Source organism: Cololabis saira, chromosome 3 (genome assembly GCF_033807715.1).
Source record: "Cololabis saira isolate AMF1-May2022 chromosome 3, fColSai1.1, whole genome shotgun sequence".
NCBI lineage: Eukaryota > Metazoa > Chordata > Actinopteri > Beloniformes > Belonidae > Cololabis > Cololabis saira.
The window spans coordinates 38,619,283-38,640,399 of NC_084589.1; the positions used below are offsets into that span (position 1 = coordinate 38,619,283).

Sequence of the window (21,117 nt, forward strand, 5' to 3'; positions counted from 1 at the left end):
TCATTTGACATCTGTGTTTATTAAAATAATTTGTTCTTTAGGACAAAAATGAGTCTTGTGTTAAATATTTTTTTTGTATATATTTAAAAAGAATCTTGTCATGCATTTTGATTAATCCATCCATAATCTTTGTGGAGGGGGGTGGGAGAGTCTCTCACCCTGGACAGGTCCGACTCCATCAGAGCAGCATCGCCATCCACTGAATTCCAGCTGCTTTAATAACTCTTTTTTTTTTTTTTTTTTCTTATTTATCAGACAGACAGAAGAAATTCATTAGTTTCAGCTTCAAAAATATAAACAGTTCCTGCTTTTTCATTCCTTAACTGTTGGATGAGGATGTTATTGTTAAAATGGTAATTACAGATGTTAAATGTGCTCAGTACTAAACTGTTTATGGTATCACTTCTCTCCAGAAGGTGGCAGCAGTGAGTCATGGCAAACTTTTAGTTTCATGAGTCAGGGGTGAAATTATCCTCATTGTTCTGTGTGGGTGAAGAAGAAGTCGGAGTCCAGCAGAACTCAGTTCATGGTTCATGGTTCTTTAGCAGCCAGATCCAGGACATTTACTGCTGGTTCCAGACCTCTACTTCATGTCAGGTTTATTTTGTTTTGGGCTCCTTTGTTAATTCTCCAGAAATGTTTCTAACCCAGTTAGATCTTGTTCATGTAGATGCTGGTGGCCTGAAGTAAAAACTTAAGGACTGCAGGTAGATTTCATAAAAACACCTGAATTTTATTGTCTTAACAAAGGATCCGATCTCAGCTAAATGCGTTATTCGGATTAAAGCTGAACTTTTGAAGGGTTTATATCCACGAAAATGGGGCATGTTTATTATTTCAATAAGATAATACCTTCAAAAAGAAAAAAATCTGTTTCATTTCATGTAAGGGTTAAATGCATAAAAGCTCCATTTTAAAAAGCACATAAAAGACTAGATAAATATAAATGATAATACAATCTTAAAAAAAACATTCAATAAGAAGAGCCAGTCAACCCCCTGCCCAAAAAAACCCCATCCAGTCTGTTATAATTATGCAAAGAAACTTTATTTAAAACTACAAATTAAAGATAGTCAAACTGTAAATAAATGCATTTATACACCCATGTACAAGAATACACACACTTACAGCGAGCCCACACATCATCTTGGCGTGTTTTGGTTCATTAGAGTCCTGCTCAGCATCCCTGCCTTAACGGACATTTAAGTACATGTAGCGAGTAAAAACCACTAAAAGCATGTTTCATGTCTTTGAAGACATGGTGGAGGTTTCAAATACGCAGGAGAGTCTGCCACTAGTCTGGTAATTGTTACAATAATAGTAAAATAAAAATGGACGGGTTAGTCTGGTGATAAATTCTGCAAAAACTCCGGAAGGATGTTATCAGTGCTGTGTGTTTTTTACTGTGCCAGACTGCTCCTCTCTTTTATGGGAGGAAGAAAAGTGGAATAACCGCATCCACCTCTCCATTCCTTTGAGACATCTTTGTATGACGCAGCAGTACAACAGGAGGGCGTCTAGTCCAGGTTCAGAAATCAGGTTCAGGTTCATGAAATATTCTGAGGTTACTTTAGGAAATCGAGTCTGATCAGAGGTCTGCTGGTCTACCTGAACTCAACACCTCCAGATTGCTGCTCCTCCCAAACTCCCGTCCTCATCGGCAGGTCACACAGGTGACTTCCTTCAGGCAAGACATGCAGGGAAACTGGGATGTAGAAACTCACAATTAAATCCTTCAACTGCAGAGATAACAGCTCAGAAAAGGAAGGTACACTATATAACTGCAACGTTACCGGTCATCGATCACTTTCTGCTCACTTCACAAGTCGATCTTATCGATCTAATGCGAGCAAAAATACAAACTGGTGGAGAATAAAACCTCAAATGTTTTACAGATTAAGTATGGTTGTTTTGAAGACAAGGCCATGTTAGTAACAGGTTTAATAGAGCGTTTCTCCACATTTTATGTCATTTGCAAACAAAATACTTACAGACATGTATGTTCCATAATATGAAAAATTATCATTCAAATCTGTTTCTGGACTGACCTTCTAATCACTCCACTTCTTCAATGTTTCAGTGATGTTTAAAAAATACATAGTAAATCTACTCTGCAGCCCCAGAGCACATATTCAAAACATGTTCAGTCGACTTCATTATTTACTCTTTTAAAAATAAAACCACATTTGTAGATTTATTTTTTTCCTCATAAAGGTCCAGCAGCTTGCAATGCAACAGCTCAGTCAACATTCAGACACATAAAACTGGTCTACTTTGTGTCTTGCATGAGTATGAAGACATTGACGTTAAAAGGTTGCATGCATGTTGCACCTGAAATGCTTAACCATCACAGTTTGGTAATGTTGCAGAAACCGCTTTTTTTTTTTATCATCCCAGAAGCCATGCTGGCATCTATCAAAATTGAACAGGGATAACTTTTAGAAAAGTCAAGAGCCAATTAGTCTAATTAGGCCTTGTGAAACCAGCATCTGTTTCCATGTCAAGAACAATTATAGTTAAATGAACAAAGACTTGGATCGTGAACAGACATAATGATCACAAATATTAACATTCTGAAGAATAGTCATTACCATTAGGTGTCCAGGGGTTCATCATTTACTGTAATCATTTTCAAAGGGGTCGGAGCCAAACCACTGTGATCAATATTCGTCCTCTTGTAAAAAAAACGTTTACAGTACACAGATTTTCAATGAGTCTGTTTGTGGGAAAACCTTGTTTCTCTTTGATGAGAATAACCTTTTGAAGACTGATGCTTTTTTTGGAGGTCTAGACTCTTGAGCGTCTGATCTCTCAGACGTCGTCTCCTCAGCAACAGAGATGCTTCTTCACACTTATTACACCCAGTACTCGAGTTGTAAAAAAAAAAATGGGATGGTGGATTTTATCATATGGGGACAGATAATTTGTGCTGATTAAAAATAATATAATATATTACTATTTTATAATTAATAATAGCACTGACCGAAACACTGCAGGAATGACATAGCAGCAGTTAAATGCAGCCTTCTGTAAGCTTTAAATATCCACTGGGCTTACATCAAATACATCAAAACTCAAAAATAAAACAGTTTTCTGAACTTATCAATATGATTCTGTCCTTATCAGGATAAGTAAAATGGGTCACTGCAAAAACTCAAAATCTTAACAAGAATATCTGTCTTATTTCTAGTTAAAATGTCTCATTTTAGTAAAAAAAATCTCATTACACTTAAAGGAGCTTGAGGCCGGATTGTGGCAAGATTTATGAAAAAAATCCGTATACATTTTAAGTTTTCTAGTAATAATGTCAGATGAAGCGTTCCAAACCCAAAAGAATGATTCCTCTAGTGTATCTCTCCATTGTATTGAACAGGCTGTGTGCTGCAAAATGTGCTGCAATACGGTCCCGAATTTCCCGCGCTGTCCTGCGGATGTGACGTCACATGACGCTGCATGCGCGTTCTCCCCGTTCTCCCGTGCCGGCTTCACTGTTGGCTGCAGTACCCCCAACGGCCGTCGTGGTGAAGGGTGGCGCTAGAGTCTCATTTCTTAAAAGGAGCCTCAAGCTCCTTTAAAACAAGACTCATCACTGGAAAAAACAACAATTTTCACCTGTTTCAAGTAGATTTTCACTTGAAATAAGTAGAAAAATCTGCCAGTGGAACAAGATTTTTTTGCTTGTAATAAGATAAATCTTGTCCCACTGGCAGATTTTCTTACGTATTTCAAGTGAAAATGTACCTGAAACAGGTGAAAATTGTCACATTTATCTGGTGTTATTTTTCTGGTGATGACTCTAAATGTTGAAATAGCAGTAAAACCACATTCATTGATGAAATTACATAAGGGATGGAAAGGGGGGATGGCAGTTTTACAGGGGGGATGATTTTGACCGTTTTTATTTCAGGGGGGATGCCATCCCCCCTCATCCCCCTCAACTCCAGTACTGATTACACCACTGATTTGTCTTTACTCCACCTGTCTCCACCTGATCATCAGCTGCTCTTTGTAGATCTCAGTCTGCTGCTTCCACATGTAGACAACGTTCCGTTGTCACGGATGTTAAATAGATGTTCAAATTTGCCAGAATACCGGACAGAAACCCTCCAGGAGGAGAGGCGCTGAACAGAAGAGAGCTCGGTAAAAGGATGTCCAGTTGTCGGGTTCAAACAGCCGTTTGAATGCTGTGTTGTGTCATGCAGCACGTTGGACAACGTTGCTGATTTCTTCTCCAGGCTGCATGTGTCAGACGTCTCCTCAGATGTCCAGCAGGACGTAGAAGGATGCTTCACAATAGTCTGCTCTGTCTCTGCAGTTCCCGGTGTCTGTTTTACCACCAGCTGCTCCTCTGCTGCTTTTTATTCATTCATTTTTCTTTTATTAGCATTGAGCCTCATTCTGCATAGTGTAGCTTGTTAAACAGCTCAGGAAGATCAGGTCCTTGAGGAACGTTTCTGTGGCTGGACTCAGATAAAGCACCACAAGGTCAGCACAAGGTCATCCCGAGGCTTTTCAGCCTCATGGCATTTAAATATGAAAATGAGAAGTAATAAATTCCTGTTTCAGATGTCTTGACTGGTTATTATTCTGCACATGGAAATGAGAACCAGCGTCTTCTTTATTAAATTCACCGAAATCACATTAAAGTCTCTTATTGCTGCTGGAGGAAACCGGTAAAAATAACCCGATAATCTGGAGTTAAAAAGCTTCGTGGGAAGGTGACAGGCTGCCGAGGCCGAGCTCAGCCAAGGCCAAACATGACTTATCAGACTTTAAACAAGCTGTTCCAGTCTTATATAAATGTGATTGTCAGATTTCTCACCTCCAGCCTGAATTGTTTTAAAACTTGTTGCATGAAACACACGGGAGAGTCTGTGGAAACTCAAACTAAACCGTGATGGTGGAGGTCTGTGGGTTAGACCGTACAGTAAGTCCCTCACTCAACGTATATGTCAGTCTTTCCTTCACCATGGAAACCAAGAGGAGGCTCATTACTTTAACATGTTTTCATTTCAGTGATGAGGCTGCAAATTAACAAAAGTGACAAAAAAAAGATCTGAGCTGTGAACCATCACAGGACAGCAGCTGTTTATTCCCAGGCTGCTTCTCTGTCAATGATTCACGCTGATATGAGCTCTGAATTTCAGAGGGGGGGGGGTTATAAGAGCTTTCCTGTTTTCCTGCTTCGCCCCAATTTCAGAGTGAGTTCCTCTGCTGTCATTATGGCTCGTGTGCTCGCCGCCGTGGCCCTGCTGGCCGTGATGTCCAGCGGGTTCTGTGAGAAGACCTTCGTCCAACAGGCCGGCCAGGCCTTCACCAGCAGGCAGTACAGGTCAGTGCTGAACGTGACCAACGGGGAGCAGTTTGGAGACTGGACCTGGCCCGAGATGTGTCCCGAGAATTTCTTCGCCGTTGGATTCAGTGTCAGGGTAACAGAATAAAACACACTAAAGCACAGTCATTTTATTTCAAAATTACACATATACACTAGGGATGGGCGGTATGGACTAAAAAATGTATAATTTCTGGCATTTATCCCGATAACGATAAAAATGACAATAAAAAAAATACCAATTCAACTCCACCTTTGTAACTATAAATCTATCACATTCAGTCTTTGGAGCCCTCAAAACACTGCTCTTTCTTTCTTTCTTTCTTTCTTTCTTTCTTTCTTTCTTTCTTTCTTTCTTTCTTTCTTTCTTTCTTTCTTTCTTTCTTTCTTTCTTTCTTTCTTTCTTTCTGGCTCATTTCCTTCCTTCCTTCCTTCCTTCCTTCCTTCCTTCCTTCCTTCCTTCCTTCCTTCCTTCCTTCCTTCCTTCCTTCCTTCCTTCACGTACGTTGTGCGTGGATTTAACGCAGAACCATAAATCAGCTTTACACAAAAACGTCATCAACGGGAATTTATCGTTTTTACCACGAGATGAAAAATTCTTACCGTGAGGAATTTTTTTGACGGTTTATCGTGAACGGTAAAATATCACCCATTCCTAATATACACATCACTCAAGAGGAATGACACGTTTGAGTGTTGCCAGGGACTCAGTGTTTTATTTTGGCATAGATCTACTGCTACTAATACTAATATGATTTGCCATTTGGCAGCAAATACATGCCTGTATTCGGCCAAAAATACTTTAATTCATGCTGTTTTGGCCCCCAAATAACATTTTAGATTCAGTTTAATCTGATGATGGATCTGTGGGTTGTTTTACTCCCCAGAATGTTTCCCTAAAATAGTGGGATCAAATTGTTTTCTCATGCTGGATGTCAGAAAAACAAAAAAAAACCACTCATATTCATCTATGATTGCATTAAATAAAAAATATGTGGTCCCTCCACTCAGAAAATGGTTACAAAAATGTGAGGTGATGCTTTCGGATATTCGAGGCCCCTGCCAGCTTGTTTTCTTCTTCTTTTTTAAATCAGATGTGAAAACAAGATTTTTCTTTAAGCTGCTTGCAGAGCTGCTCTCAGCGCTCACATGCAGCTAAGTTGTGTTATGGGGTCACATCAACTAAACTCCTTCCACTCCTTTATGAGCATTTTTAAGATCTTTTTGTCGTTTAATTGATGAAATATGTAGATACTGTATGTGGCATTGTGCATGTTTTCAGAGCTTTGACCTACTGCAGTAGTTGTCGCTCATGTGTAAAAGTGTTATGTGTTGCAAAATGTAGATAGGTGAAGACTTTAAGAAGCAAATATATTTAAGTAATGATTTATGAACCCACAAAGTAGTGAATTTACAATGTTTATTGTATTTGTGCTGTGAACTAGCATTAATAGTAAAGAGTAAAACTGCACAGAGGTGCTGATTGTTCCCGTAAAAGTGAAGCAAGCAACAATTCTTTTTACAGACTACAACAAACTGTGGAAGCCAGGTTGTGTTAAACTGATGTAAATGTGTCAGGTGCGACCCCTGGAGAGATACCCAGCTGCTTCTGGTGCTGGAACCACAGACATGTAAACGTAGACGCCTCATTGAGCGGGTTGGCCCGTTGCTGTGATGCGTCACCGCGTCCGCCATATTGGATGTGGCAAATTCCCCAGTAAACTAGTACAATGAAATGGACCGAACTTCATAAAGTGTTTTACAAAGTGTTTTAAGCCAATGTCCGCCATTGATCCATTCACACATAAACAATAATATATCTGGAAACCAAACAGGCACCAAAGACAACATGTCCATTAATTATTTTATGAAATATGATTATCGTTTTTGTTTTTTTGCCTCTTTTTTTCTTCTCTTTGAATCTTCTTTCTCCTTCCTTCTGTATTATTCTGCCTCTCATACCATGTCATTCCTGTATATGATCTAACTAACTCCATTTAGTGTAAAAAAAACTTTTTAACTTTATTCTATTCTTCATTCTACAGGTATGTTTATATTTACCTACCTCTTACAGACATCTCATAGATTTATTATTACTATTATTACTTGATTGTTGTTCTTTTAACTTCTTTACACACTGATAATGTCAGTGTTCATTTATTATCCTCAGACCCAATCTGGATGTTGTTTCTGATATAAGGTGCTTGGTGCAATTGCACGCAGAACACGAACGAGGCATCTTCTCCTGTCGCTGCAACATCCAAGATGGCGGCGGCGTTGACATGTGACTCAGCGCCCAGTGAGGCATCTACGTGTATATATATATCCATGCTGGCAACTGTTTTGTGTTTCCTCAGGTGGAGTCCAACCAGTACATAGATGACGACACGGCCCTGAACGGGATCCGCCTCGTCTGCGCCAAAGACGAAGACCGAAGCTTCCTGTACACCGTGGAGTCCCACACCGGCTAGTAAGCAGCTCTGGTTTCATGTTGTTGCTCTTTTTCTTGTCATCATGAGTCACAGCAATCATGAGTGGTTAAGAGGAGGACATTTGGGTTAGGTGAAGTTATAAATTTAACAACTTTTGGTCATTTTCAGTACCCAGATATAAAAACCACAGAGGTCACAGTTACAGGTGACCTATTGGGAAATCCTGCCCCCCTTAGTTCCTGTTGCTAAATGTGGCAGTCTATTAGCAGTTTTTATTAGCAGTTTTATAATGATGCCTGTGTGGAAACGTCGTGCCAAGATGTTGGAGACACATTTTGGACAAAAAGACCTTGAGGATTATTCAAATGGGTGTTCGTTAAAATCTCCAGAGTTTGTTTGTCTTTGGATATGCCAATCCATTTATTTGCATAGCTGCCCAAAAATAATATTGATCAAACTCCAAACGTGAAAAGATATTAAATGTCACCAGCAGAGCTCATCAAAACCACAATCACGATCACGGTCGAAAACTATTTGCCTTCTCGCTCATTGCCCACCTGGCGTCAATCAAGGCCAGGTTTAAATCAATTACCATAACAACCAATAAAATATGACATTAAGTAATTGCAGAGGCAAATAAATAATGGAGACGGAAAAGGAGAGCTCCATCTTCTGGATGCAGAGGGCATAAAACAAAACATGTATTTTGGCTCCAACACATTCCAAGATGTTGGAGACAAATTTTGGACAAAAGGACCACCGTTCCTTGAGGAGCATTCAAATGGGACTTGGTATAATAATAATAATAATAGTAATAGTAATAATAATAATAATAATAATAACAATAACAATAACAATAACAATAATAATAATAATAATAATAATAATAATAATAATAATAATAATAATAAAAAGATAATCAGGAAGGTAATGATGTCCAGTTGGAAGCGAGGGTTTGCAGATCACGGTTCAGGCAGGAGAAGCCTCATCCTCTGATCATCACGATGTACAAATGGCTCAGTTAGAAAGACAAAACATCTTAAAAGTGGATGAAGTATGAATTATGTTCATCGCTGCTTTATTATCTAGAGTCTAGAAACAAAAGTGGGGATGCAGCTTAGGTATTTCTGCGGTGGTGACCCATCAGAGGGGGATACCGCAGTAAAACTGATGATAAACAGTTGGTGTGCAGAATTGCTGACGTGTACAAAATAACTGACCTAACTTTTTATAACTCAGCATTTCTTTGTAAATTAACCCTATATTCTGATAAACTCAGTGTTCATTATTGACCAGTTCATGTTATAAGCTTTTTAAAAAGGAGCTAAAGATGGAGTGCTGGAGATGTTCTTCTATTTGACTCTTAAATCTGCACCAGGACGACCTGCTCGCTGGTGAATGTTATTCTGCTGTTTCGGCACCAGCGCCGGCTCGTCTGGGAGAACGGCCCCAGGCTGGGTCTCATCGGGGAATTTCCTCTGACTTTCCTTCCTTAAAGCCTTCTGTCTGTCCTCTCAGCTGTCTGAGGCCTGACACGTCCCCTCGAGATGCTCCTGTCTTTCTAAAAAAATAAGCATGAAAAGACAGTTTGTCATCTCTTCTTGCCAGTGCCTTTAAAATGCTTTTTTATGCATTTTCCTGTCAAAAACCAGAAAGAAAAAGAAAAGAAACACAGCTCTGTTGGTCGTTTCTGGCCTTGGGTGTTTTCAGAAACACATTTTGATGGGCTGTAAAGATAAAGTGAGTGACTATGATTTCTCCTTTAAGCGTTTCCTCGTACAATAAAACTCATAAAGAGAAAGCGGAGAACTTGAACTCAAATGCAAAAGCTAGAGATATAAAAACAGACTAAACACAAGAATAATTATAAAATGAATACGTAAACAAATTTAAAGATGAAAATAAAAAGATAAAAAAAGAGAAATATAAAAGGAAAAATAGAGAATTGTGCATGCTAGAAATGTATTTGTTAACAAAACTGCACATACATAAAAATACATTAAATTAATTAATTAATAAATTCCTCATTTCTTATATTTATTTATTCATTTTATTTTATTTTTCAGTTTTCATGTTGAGAAATGAAGAAACATCCTTGGCCACAATTGTACATTTTTATAATATTTTTGATATAAACAGGTAAATAATAAAATAATTATAAAATGAATATATATATACAAATTTTAAGATGAAAATAAAAACATTAAAAAGAGAAAATATAGAACATTGTACATGCATTTGTTTACAAAACTGCACATACATGCGTAGATTCAAAATAAATATAAATAAATACATTCCTAGTTTCTTGTATTTATTTATTCTCTTTATTCATTTTTTCCACTTTTCAGGTTGAGAAAGGAACACAATTGTACATTTTTATAATATTTTTATTAATTATTTATTCCCCCACCCCTCCCAGCTTCGGGGAGTGGTCCCATCCCCAGTACTGCCCCAGCGGCGTGCTCATCTCCTTCCAGTTGCGGGTGGAGCCCCATCAGGGCCTGTTTGGCGACGACACCGCCGTCAACAACATCAAGTTCCGCTGCAGCAGCAACCCCATGCTGCAGGCGCCCGGCATGCACTGGGGCGAGTACGGCCACTGGAGCCAGGAATGCCGGGATGGAGGGATCTGCGGCATCCAGACCAAGATGGAGGAGTACCAGTGGGGCCTGGACGACTCCTCCCTCAACGATGTCCGCATGTTCTGCTGTGACAAACCTCAGCAGGTGAATGAAAGGGTCACGATGAATAACGAGATTTTTATTCCCTAAAACTGTTAGAGATGCAACCACACTTGTCAGCGGGGTCTGGAGATATCTGAGAGTAGCAGTGAATATGCAGGGAATATAAAGGGAAAGGTTGACAGCACTGCTCAGTTGACAGGAGACAGCTGCACAGACAGAAATGGGCCTGGGACAGCCAAGCTCAGACGTCTTGGAAATAAAGAAAGAGAAGCTACAACGATGGTTTGGACATGTAGAGGATACATTGGTATTAGCATGCTGGAGATGCTTCTGGGTTGGAGGAAAAGAGCAAACCCAAAGAGAAGATTTCTGCATGTGGTGATTCCTAGGACAGAGCATCCTGAGCATCACTGTCCTCTCACTGTGAATGGATTGACATCAAGAGTGGTAAAACTGAATCATGGGTTCTTGTGGTGCGAGTGTTACTTTCATCAAAAGTTGGGAACCTTTCACCTTTCAACATTTTGAAGTGAGTGTCAACTAATCAAGTTGCAGCTACGCAGCTAGCGTTAGGGGAGGACGGTTTTGAAGTGCCCGACTGTAGCAAAGTCTGAGAACTTTGATTGGCTGTTTATGGTATTGCAGGTCAGAAAGAAGAAGTAGCACCTACGTATGTGGCCTACGTACAGGAACTACATCATAGTTGGCCTTTATACTTGTGTCAGTTGTTTTTGTTGCACTGTAACAGCCAACACTACAGTGTTGGCTGTTACAGTGGTGCTGTAGCTTTGAGGTTTGAAAATGATGAAGTCGATTTTTTTAAAGATTTATTTTATTTGTTCCTTAGGGAGATTTGTCTTCACTTGCAGCACATTTCATCAACCCCAACAATAAATAAATGACATACCATATTTTCCGCACTATAAGGGGCACCGCATTATAAGGCGCACCTTCAATGAATGTCGTATTTCAAAACGTTTTCCATATATAAGGCGCACTGCATTATAAGGCTATACTAAATATATGGTAAAATACCGTACTATAGTGGCTGGGGTTGAGTTACGTATCTACCTGATGGAGCTGCGCTACAGGAAATGCTACAAAATCATACAGCAAATGCAAAAAAAAACAAACAAGAAGATAAGTACCGTATGTCAAACTTTATTAACAAAATAAAAACTAGCTTTGCTCCGTCTCGTCAAAGTGCGAGTCAGCGTCACTGCTGTTGTCTTGAACGTCTGTGACGATTCCTGACGTTTTTAGCGCCATTACTTCGGCAACACCAACTACAGTAGCTACAATCCTACTGACTACAGTAACAGAAATTACCGTAATGATCATATATAAGGCGCACTGCATTATAAAGCGCACTGCCGGTTTTTGAGAAAATTAAAGGCTTTTAGGTGCGCCTTATAGTGCGGAAAATACGATACATAACAACGAAGACAACTTAAATGACAAAAGTTTAGGGCAGCTATGGCTGCAGAGATCAGGCTTTTTCCTTTTTAGTAGCTGGAAACATGTGGAGGAAATGCTATCCAAAGAAGTATACATTAATGGCAACCAACAGTGACCCAGAGCGTAGCTACAAGCCTGGGGATGTGAGCATCAGCCTCCAGTGGACGCTACGGTGCAAGGTCTCCAGCTACGGCAGCCATACAGGGTCAGGTCACCGCAGAGGCGTCAAGCACGGATTGTGCCTGGTCCAACTTGTAGCAGGACAGAAGAAAAATGCAGCATTGATGTGTTGCTGCTCAAAACATCAGTAAAGCCAAAAATGCACCTGAAGTAGCATTTGTGTTCTCACAATTGCAGCCACTTTAGTGGCCTCAGAATTTCGCATTAGCTTCGAGTTCTTGGAAACATTACAAACATTTCTCCAGGTTTTCCAGCATGATGAGGATGGAGACCTGTTCTTCATCCTGTTCTCAAGTTTCTTAATGTGTGACTATGATCCCTAAAAGGTTTTGAGGTTGGTAATTACTGCTGATGGTTAACCACAGAATTACAGAAATACAAATAAGCTGCTTGGCTGGTCGCTGCAGCAACACCGGCTTTGAGTTTGTCGTCATCCTGATGTTTGTGACATAACATGACCTTCAAAATGACACAAAGATTAATCCCACCCACACGTTATTTATTATTTAAAATAACACCCATTGTTATTTTAAATATTGTTTTGTTGGGCAAGGCCAAGCAAAAAGGTCAATGCATCATTTAGCTTTTAAATATCATAAATTGTCCTCCAGTTTCTAGTTAATAGCACCAAAGCTTCGCTCTGTTGTCTTAAAGGTGGAACTTCATGAACAGTTTACTTTTTAATACATTTTATAAGATGTGTGGGGTAACTTTATAAATTGTGTAAATGTGTCCAACATGTCTCCCTGTTTCTTTGTTTATTCTACAGTGATCCGCTGGTGAGATGCTTGGTCCAGTCTTTCTCCAGAACCTCCAACCCCAAGATGACAATTAATTAAAAAAATCTGTTATTTAATGCCATTTTTTCTGAAATTAAATATGCATGTAATATATAAATATAACAAACACATTTAGTTGTGTTATTGCAGTTTTACACAGTTTTGTGTCATTCAGTGAGCTGTTGAGGATTGCACGGTTCTGTGACATCACGGACCCGGTTCAAAGATCCAGCCTCACCATTTTTTTCTTCACCAAACTTATTAGATCGGGAAGTCCTCACTCAGTGCTGTTACATGCACATCTAAATCCAGCTGTTGGCAACAATCTAGCTAAGGATTAAACTGGAGGTTCAGAGAAATCCAAGTAAACGTACAAAATACACATTTCCATAAGATGTCAGGAATCTACCAACTTCACAGTGTGAGAGATGTCAACAGCTGGGCTAATAAGACATGATATGGCCAGCTGGACAGACTCTGGTAGAGATAGGGTTAAGAGATGGATCATAAATAAATAAAAGATTGAAATATAAGTATTTATGGAGCCCTGCTTCCCATCATCCTAAGAGTCAGTTTGTAGGAAGATCACATCATCTCGTCATCAAGAGCTGCATGCTTACAGATCTGGGGCCGGATTCACAAAACATTCTTAAGAAAAAAAAGTGTCATGTTTTTCTTAAGTTCAGTCTTAAGAAGAAAAAAGAGAAGAAGTCATATTCTCCAAAAAAGTTCTACGTTTTTTCTCAACTTTCTTCTTAAGTTTCCGTTAAACTTAAGAATAAATGGTATTCTTGAAATAAAAGTTCTCAAATTTGTTCTTGACTTTTTTCTTAACTTTAAGACAACCTGTCTTAAAATTACTTCTGTGAAAAGGTAAGCCTCTAATATCACCTTTTTCAACACATTTTAGACAAGTTTAGACTAGTAGGTCATAGTTTGAGGATATACTTTGTAATTAATTACACAAAGAGCCTGTTAACTGTTTGTTAGAATGGTAGTTAGCGTGGTAGTTAATTATTATTAATTAACTTTATTATTATTTCCCCAATAGTATTTTTTTTTCGCACATTAATCTCATCCACCATAACCTCAAGCTCCTGCCTTGAAAAGTTCCTGCATCTCTTTTTCTCCTTCTCCATGTTTAGTGAGTGACTGACGTTTAAGACGCAAACTACCTGTATAAATGTTGCTTGTTGGCGCGTGCAATGCAATGACATATTTTAAGAAGTTCTTAAGTAGGAAAAATAAGAAATTCGTAAGAAATGACAGTTCTTAAGACGGTTCTTAAGAAAATATTTAGGAATTGCGCTAAAGAACTTTTTTATGACCTTCTTAATTTTATATCTTAAGACATTTCTTAAGATGGTTCTTGAGAACATATTGGTGAATCCGGCCCCTGGTCCGCTGAACCAGTGCGTCTCAGTGAGCCTGAGTTGCTGACGCCAGCGTTTCCCAGAAATCCTTTAGGAAGGAAGGTAATTAAGAAATGACAAGAGAACGGGGGGGCGGGGTTACTTTACACGTTGAGGCCTTGCAAAGGTTGATAAGACGCACACAGAGGTAATTCTGCTAATTAATCAGTTTGCAGAGTGCACGGAGGCTTTGTGGGGGGAACTTAAGGATGTTTTCTAACAGAAGGGCTGTGGGTTTTTTTTTTTTTTAAGCTCCCTAAAAACAACAGAAACACTCATCCCATCAACGAACAATATTTGATAGAAACTGTGCGGCGTGCTGCCATTCAAATGTATGTGTTAATGCTTAAGTTGAGGACCGAGAGACATGCTTTATGTGGAGAATATGGATTGTCTTGTTGAAAACAGCATCACGTTCACTGACAAATACAATGTATCAAGGATTATTTGCCATCAGGGACCAAAAATAGGGGAAAACTGTGTTAAATAAGTGAGTTTTATGTATGAAAGCATAAAGATAATCTTCTATTCCCCATGGTCCTGCCTCACCGGTCGGAATGACCTCCATCATCCAGCAGTCGCCATGGGCAACCAATGATGTTTTAAGTCACTTGTTCCTCATCAACCACTTCCTAGGGTTGTCCAGCTTGTTCAAGTCCCTGCGTTGAACAAGCATGAACAAGAGCAGATATGAGAGGTGTGACCTATCACTCTCGACCGGGCAGGATGACCTAGATATCACAAAACGAGTTCAACATTCACAGAATTTCTGTTACAGAGGCGGCTGAAGCTGCAAAAAGAGATAATTAGGAGTGCAACTGTGATGATTGCCTGGATTTGATGCGTGTATTCCCAGAAAAACAAACCTATTGTGTATCATTTCGCTCGAATTCTGTCAATAAATAATATTATAACGGACCGTTCAAATTAAATTTATTCTTACCAACTGAGGAAATTCTCATGATCAAGGGGTACGAAGGATTTAAATCAGATATAAATGCCAACAGAAACATTGTAGCAGTAAATCAAACCAGAAAGAAGGCGACTAAAAAATTACAGAATGTGTCAAAAGTCATGAATTAAATCAAGTCATAAATGTAGTTGTTAATTTCACCTCTAAGCCGCTAAGACTTTATTCTGACACAATACAGCTGATGTAAAGTCGTAATCTTAAAGTAATGATGATGACGCGATAGAGTGTTATGACTGGCAATACATCAATATTTTTTATATAGTCTTACATTTTTAGAGATTATAAAAAAACTGAATCCCAAACATAATCTGATAACAAGGGTTAGATTCAAGATGTTTTTGTCAGATACAACAGGAAAGCAAGCGCTCTGTGCAATGAAAACCTTTCTTTGCTGCCCACCCTGATGCTGCCGTATAGGTACAAATAAATAGAATAAAACAGAGAATGCAATAAGTCAAAAAAAGCAAAAATAGAATTAAACTGAATAAAATCAATGTGTAAATAAAATTAAATCAGTGAAATGCTGATTGGTGAAAGTGTTGGTGTGCAGTGAATATGCTGAAATGTGCAACAAATATCGTGACAGTGAGCTGAAGAATGAGGCTAAGTGGAACATGACATCGGTGGAGAACTGAGGTGTTTTCATTTACAAGGGTTATCTGGTTAAATTTGTCTTTACTATTTATGCATTACAACAACATTGTAAGGTTGAAATAAACCCTGAATGTGGTTGCAACAAGATTTTTTTGGTACACACCCAAGAGCATGTATCTATAAAAGAAAATACGGTAAACAATCATGGTAAAGAGGACAGGTTGGCTTAAACATTTCTTAAACAGACGTCCACGGCACAGAGAAGTCCCATCATGGCATCATGAAAACGGCCTTTCTGCTTAGGAAACATGGATTCTTAATTACCTAAAAGCAACAGATATCTATTTAAAGTGTTAATGGTAATAAGGAAACTCAAAGACAATTCATGCATTTAAAACAATTCATGAGTAAAAAGGGATAAAAAGCAGAATTTAAAGACAAACAGACATGGGTTAAAAATAATTTTTAACTGAGATGCAATAAATTAATACACAAGAAGCTGAGAAGACTCAGGTGCAAACACTCAGATGGAAACTCAGGGAAGTCAAAACAGAACTAAACACAAGGATGTAGACTTTCAAAATAAAACAGGAACAAATAAACACCCAAAACCATGACTATTGTGTTGCACATGTAAATGTGCCATACGAACAGCTAACTTTTGAACTAATACCTACGAATGAACTTTCATTTTGGAGATTTGTGTTTACCAGGTAGTGAAACTGTGTCCTTCATTTTTTCTTTTTTGTTTAATTGAGGTGCATTTTGTCATAAATTGTTAATTCACCTTTAAGCCATCGTGTCTAAAGTTACATTAAAGTTAAAGTTACTAAAGTATACAACGACTTTAATAACTGGATTGTTGTTCAGGTTGTTTCGATGGGTCGTCCATCAGCATGCTGAAGACGATCACTGGCAGAGGAACATTGTGTTCTGCTTATATCACCTTACATTCATCTCTCATCCGGCTTCTAGTCAGTAATAAATAGAAGTGAGAACTAACTGCTTCACATGACCATCAACAAGTTTGTTCGGAGACCAAGAAGGTCTGAACTTTAACTTTGTCCTAAAGGAATAACAATGATAACATTAATATCTACATGTTCCAACATGATCATTTACTTGTTTTGTGCACAAATTTATCACAGAATTTGCTGACTTTTGTCTGAGTAATAATATCTGAAGATACTTTTCCTACAAGTGGCATCCAGACAACATGTCCCCCGGCTGAAGCTCGGTAGAAACCGGGTCATGCAGCAGTAGATCTGTTGCGTGACCCCTGACCCCTGACTCAGTGATTAGTGTTGAGATGATGTCATGATGTCATGGACATGATGCCCCGTACAGAACAACGGAGCGGAGGGATTTCCGTGGTTCATTTTGTGGGGAAAAACCATCTGGATTCGGAGCAAATACCAACGGGGACAACAGAGCAGCTGGACTTGAACTGGCTGATTTACTCCCGAAGGAACAAAATACTGCCTTTGGGAAATCCCATAAAGAATATAAGCAGTGTTTTATATTTATTACCTTGTATTTAAATCTGGAACCGTTAAGAGTATTTTTAGCAGTATCTGTCCAGGAAGATGAATCAGTCCTCTTCAACTCCAGCAGGAACTTCTTAAGAACGGACAAAGAGAAATATGACGGGACACATATCATATCTAAGGAGGTGATAACTCGTTTGAAGTTTGATAAATCTGGCCCGTCCCAGTGACTGCAGCTATTTATTCATGGCGCTCTGCTCTGTGTGGACCTTTTTAGAATTAACTGAGAGGCTTTAGAGAGCTTGGATTTGTTTGCTGCAATCTCAAAGTGAAATTCCTCTTCCGTCAATATGAGAAGCCTGCTCGTCGCCGTGGTGATCCTGGGTGTGCTGTCCAGCGGGTTTGGTGATGGAGTCAGAACGTTCATATCTGTGCTGACCGTGAACAACGGAGAGAGATTTGGAAAGTGGGCTTCAGTCGACATGTGTCCTGAAAACTACTACGCTGTTGGATTCAGTATAAGGGTAAAAGGCTTAACTTATACGACATTTTATTTTGAATATAGATGGGAGAGAAGAGAAGATGGAGTTCTTTCTTGGAGGTTCTGAGTGTTTTTGTGTGCTAATCACTAAACCTGGAATAAGATAAGCAGCTTCTGGAAATGATTTTGTTTCCTCAGGTGGAGTCTTCTCAGGGTTTGCTGGACGACACCGCCCTCAACGGGATCCGTCTCCACTGCTCCAAAGGCGAGCTTGGAAACCATGATGAGTACACCGTTGAATCCCACAGTGGCTTGTAAGCAGCAGTTTGAATTAAAACCCAGTGTTTTGAAAGGACTTCTTCTTTAAATACCCGTATCAGTATAATAATTCTTTTGTTTTTGTTAAACCCTTAAACGTATGTTGAAAGAACTTAACATTTTACACAATAAATTAAAAAAACAAACAATAAAAATATACGGAGGAGGATTAAGGCCACTGAAGAAAAAAAAATAAAAGAAAAAAATTATTTAGGGAGGATTTTTGTTTTGTTTTCTAAAAAAAAAAAAAAATCTGAATTCTGACTTTAATTCTGACTTTTTTGTAGAAATGAAAAAAAAAATCCTCCCTAAATTTTTTTGGTTTGTTTTAAATTTCTGAAAAGTCTGAATTCTGAGAAAGTCAGGATTTATTTTTTCTCTCCAGTGGCCCTAATTCTCTTCCGTAAAAGTGCAATAATTTACATAAAAACAAAGAAATTCAAGGGTTAATGGGTTAATGATTGGCAGCAACAGAGATTTGGATTGATTGTTGAGATTATGAGTCTACAATTTTTTTGAAATAATCATCTCTAAGGCGAATTTGAAACATGTTTGTTCAACAGAGCCCAAATGGCAAGAAAAAAAAATGTAAATGACGCAAAATGTCCCAAGCATCTCTTCAAGGTCATCTGAAGAAGCAGTAACATGGATTTCATTGCATCAGAATTTTTCATATGGGGCTGAAGAAAGAAACTTAGCATTTGGGAGTGTTTGAGCAGAGCTGAAGTGGTTTAAGATAAATATATAAAAATATATATGAAGATTTTCACTGACATAAAGAAAATCCCATGAGAGACAATTGAAAACCTCATCAACCGGTAAACGCGCCCTGTCATACTCTATCAAACACAAGCCAATGAATAGACTGATCTCAAGCTCACTAATCTATCCTCCAGTTTACAAAGAAAGCCATCAACATATATATTAATGGTTAATACCAAGTTTTGTAAAGACACATATTATAATCTTGCAACAAAGTATTTTTTTATGCACATGGGTGTGTTTCCTTCACCAGGATTCTTGACAGTCTAGCCAGATTTTATTGATCCCTAGAAAAAAAAGAAAAGATTCTACCAAAGCAGACTAAGATAACTGAAGGTGGGACGTGAAGGACCAGGAAAGAGAAGAGGAGACAATGATGGGTGCAGTTCGGTGACTGTGTGATGTGTTGTAGTGTATAATGTCTGCTTTTGGAGTAAAAGGAGACATAAGACAACCCGGTATTTACAAACAGAAGAGGACAAAGAGATGGGGTAGGAGCATTTCAGCCTGTGAGCATATTTAAGTGTCGGGTCATGAATAGAAGGGGCTAGTTCAGAAACCCAACAGACTGCACTAAAAGTTCACTTTGGTTCAGTCCCCCATCCTCAGCAGCATGAGGCAACAGTGGAGCGGAAACAAACTCACAACCAGAGTTGAAAAAGCTCTAATTGCGCTTTTCCACTAGTATCTACTCGGCTCTACTCATCTCAGCTCGGCTCGACTCGGCCTGGTTTCTTTCCCATAACAATTCAGCACCTGGAGCAGAAGTAGGAGGTTGGAGCGAAGCTGCTGTGATGTATTTGATTGTGTGATCTAAACGAAGAAGACAACACTAAAGATGTAGAACCTGGAGGAGATGATAGATGTGCTGCTTGGTCTGTGGCTTGTGTTCGATATCAAGTTAAAACAAGAGAGTGAGAGAAGCTTCAAGCGGCGACGCTTTTTAATTTTTTTAGTTTTTCTCTGCGCTGCTGAAAAGTCCATTGGTAGCCGCGAGCAGATATGAAGTGACCGAGCGCCTGGTAGATCTGGTCGTTCCTTATCGCCCGTCTAGATCCCTTTTTAATTCTCTCCTCAGCACCAGGTTTATGAACATCTGAACCTCAGAGTTGGATCACCAAACAGACTTTTTCGCTGCCATTGCTTGTCGAATAAAATGAAGAAGAAGCCGCCGTCAGAGTCTCTCTTTCACTGATGTCACATCTTGACTCAGACGTCTGACTCCAACCCCCCGACCAATCGGTGGCCTGTAGTGTGATGATGTTAGATACAGCCGATTCAGCCACTTAGAACCTCAGCAGAGTAGTTACAAAAAAAGTATCTACTCGGCACGTTAGACCCCTAGTGGGAAACCGCAAAACCGAGGCAAGGCGAGTCGGGCTGAGTAGGTACTAGTGGAAAAGCGCCATAACAGAACCAGGTTCAGGGAAGGCTGTCCGCCTCCATTGGTTGGGATCCTTTAGTGTTCAGATGTTGACTTATTTTTTCCAATCTGCATTTAACCCTGGACTTTTTCCTGACCGTTCTTCCTCCCTTCTCCTGCATTTCCAACATTCCCTTGCAGCTTCGGTAAATGGTCCGAGCCCCAGTACTGCTCCAGCGGCATGCTCGCTGCTTTCCAGCTCCGGGTGGAGCCTTACGGTGGGGTGACCCATGATGACACGGCCGTCAACAACATCACATTTCGCTGCAGCGATAATTTACAGTTGGATGGGCCCGGCGCGTCCGGGGGAAAGTACGGTACATGGAGTGAGGAATGCTATCATGGAGGAATCTGCGGCATTCAGACCAAGATGGAAGGTCGCCGGTATTTATCTGACGACACCACCCTCAACGACGTCCGCCTCTTTTGCTGCGACAAATAACAGTAGGTAAGTTAACGGGTCAGAGTATCTGACGGAAACAGTTGTGGAATATCAGCCATCAGTAAATCCTGACAGTTTCTGTTGGAGGTGTTTCAGCAAAAAAACTGTAGTTCAGAAACCTGAGACAAAACTAAAATACAGACCTCTGTCTTCACTAAAATCTAGACGTGTAGTCAAGACCGCCTTAACTGAGACCAAGACACTATCAAGACCAGAGTATCGAAGACCAAGACTAGTTCAGCTCAAGACCGAGACCAAAACAAACCTAGTTATTCCTGATCCTGCGTGATTGTAGAACATCATCCTGGTTCAGCTAGTTTCCATATGAGCTTGTTTTCAACTGCAGCTCAATAACACAGA

The 21,117-nt window shown here is 39.4% G+C and overlaps 2 protein-coding genes across 2 annotated transcripts; both read left to right on the forward strand.

Moving 5' to 3' along the window:
- The first annotated feature begins 5,194 nt into the window (after positions 1-5,194).
- Positions 5,195-12,917, forward strand: LOC133439291 (vitelline membrane outer layer protein 1 homolog). Its single transcript, XM_061717469.1, has 4 exons — positions 5,195-5,429; positions 7,690-7,802; positions 10,184-10,490; positions 12,856-12,917. Exons 1-4 carry the CDS (start codon positions 5,223-5,225, stop codon positions 12,856-12,858), a joined length of 630 nt encoding a protein of 209 aa, XP_061573453.1. The 5' UTR covers positions 5,195-5,222; the 3' UTR covers positions 12,859-12,917.
- A 4,764-nt stretch (positions 12,918-17,681) lies between these two features.
- Positions 17,682-20,757, forward strand: LOC133439307 (vitelline membrane outer layer protein 1 homolog). The gene is made up of 3 exons (XM_061717470.1): positions 17,682-17,855; positions 18,011-18,126; positions 20,457-20,757. Exons 1-3 carry the CDS (start codon positions 17,682-17,684, stop codon positions 20,755-20,757), a joined length of 591 nt encoding a protein of 196 aa, XP_061573454.1.
- Positions 20,758-21,117: the final 360 nt, after the last annotated feature.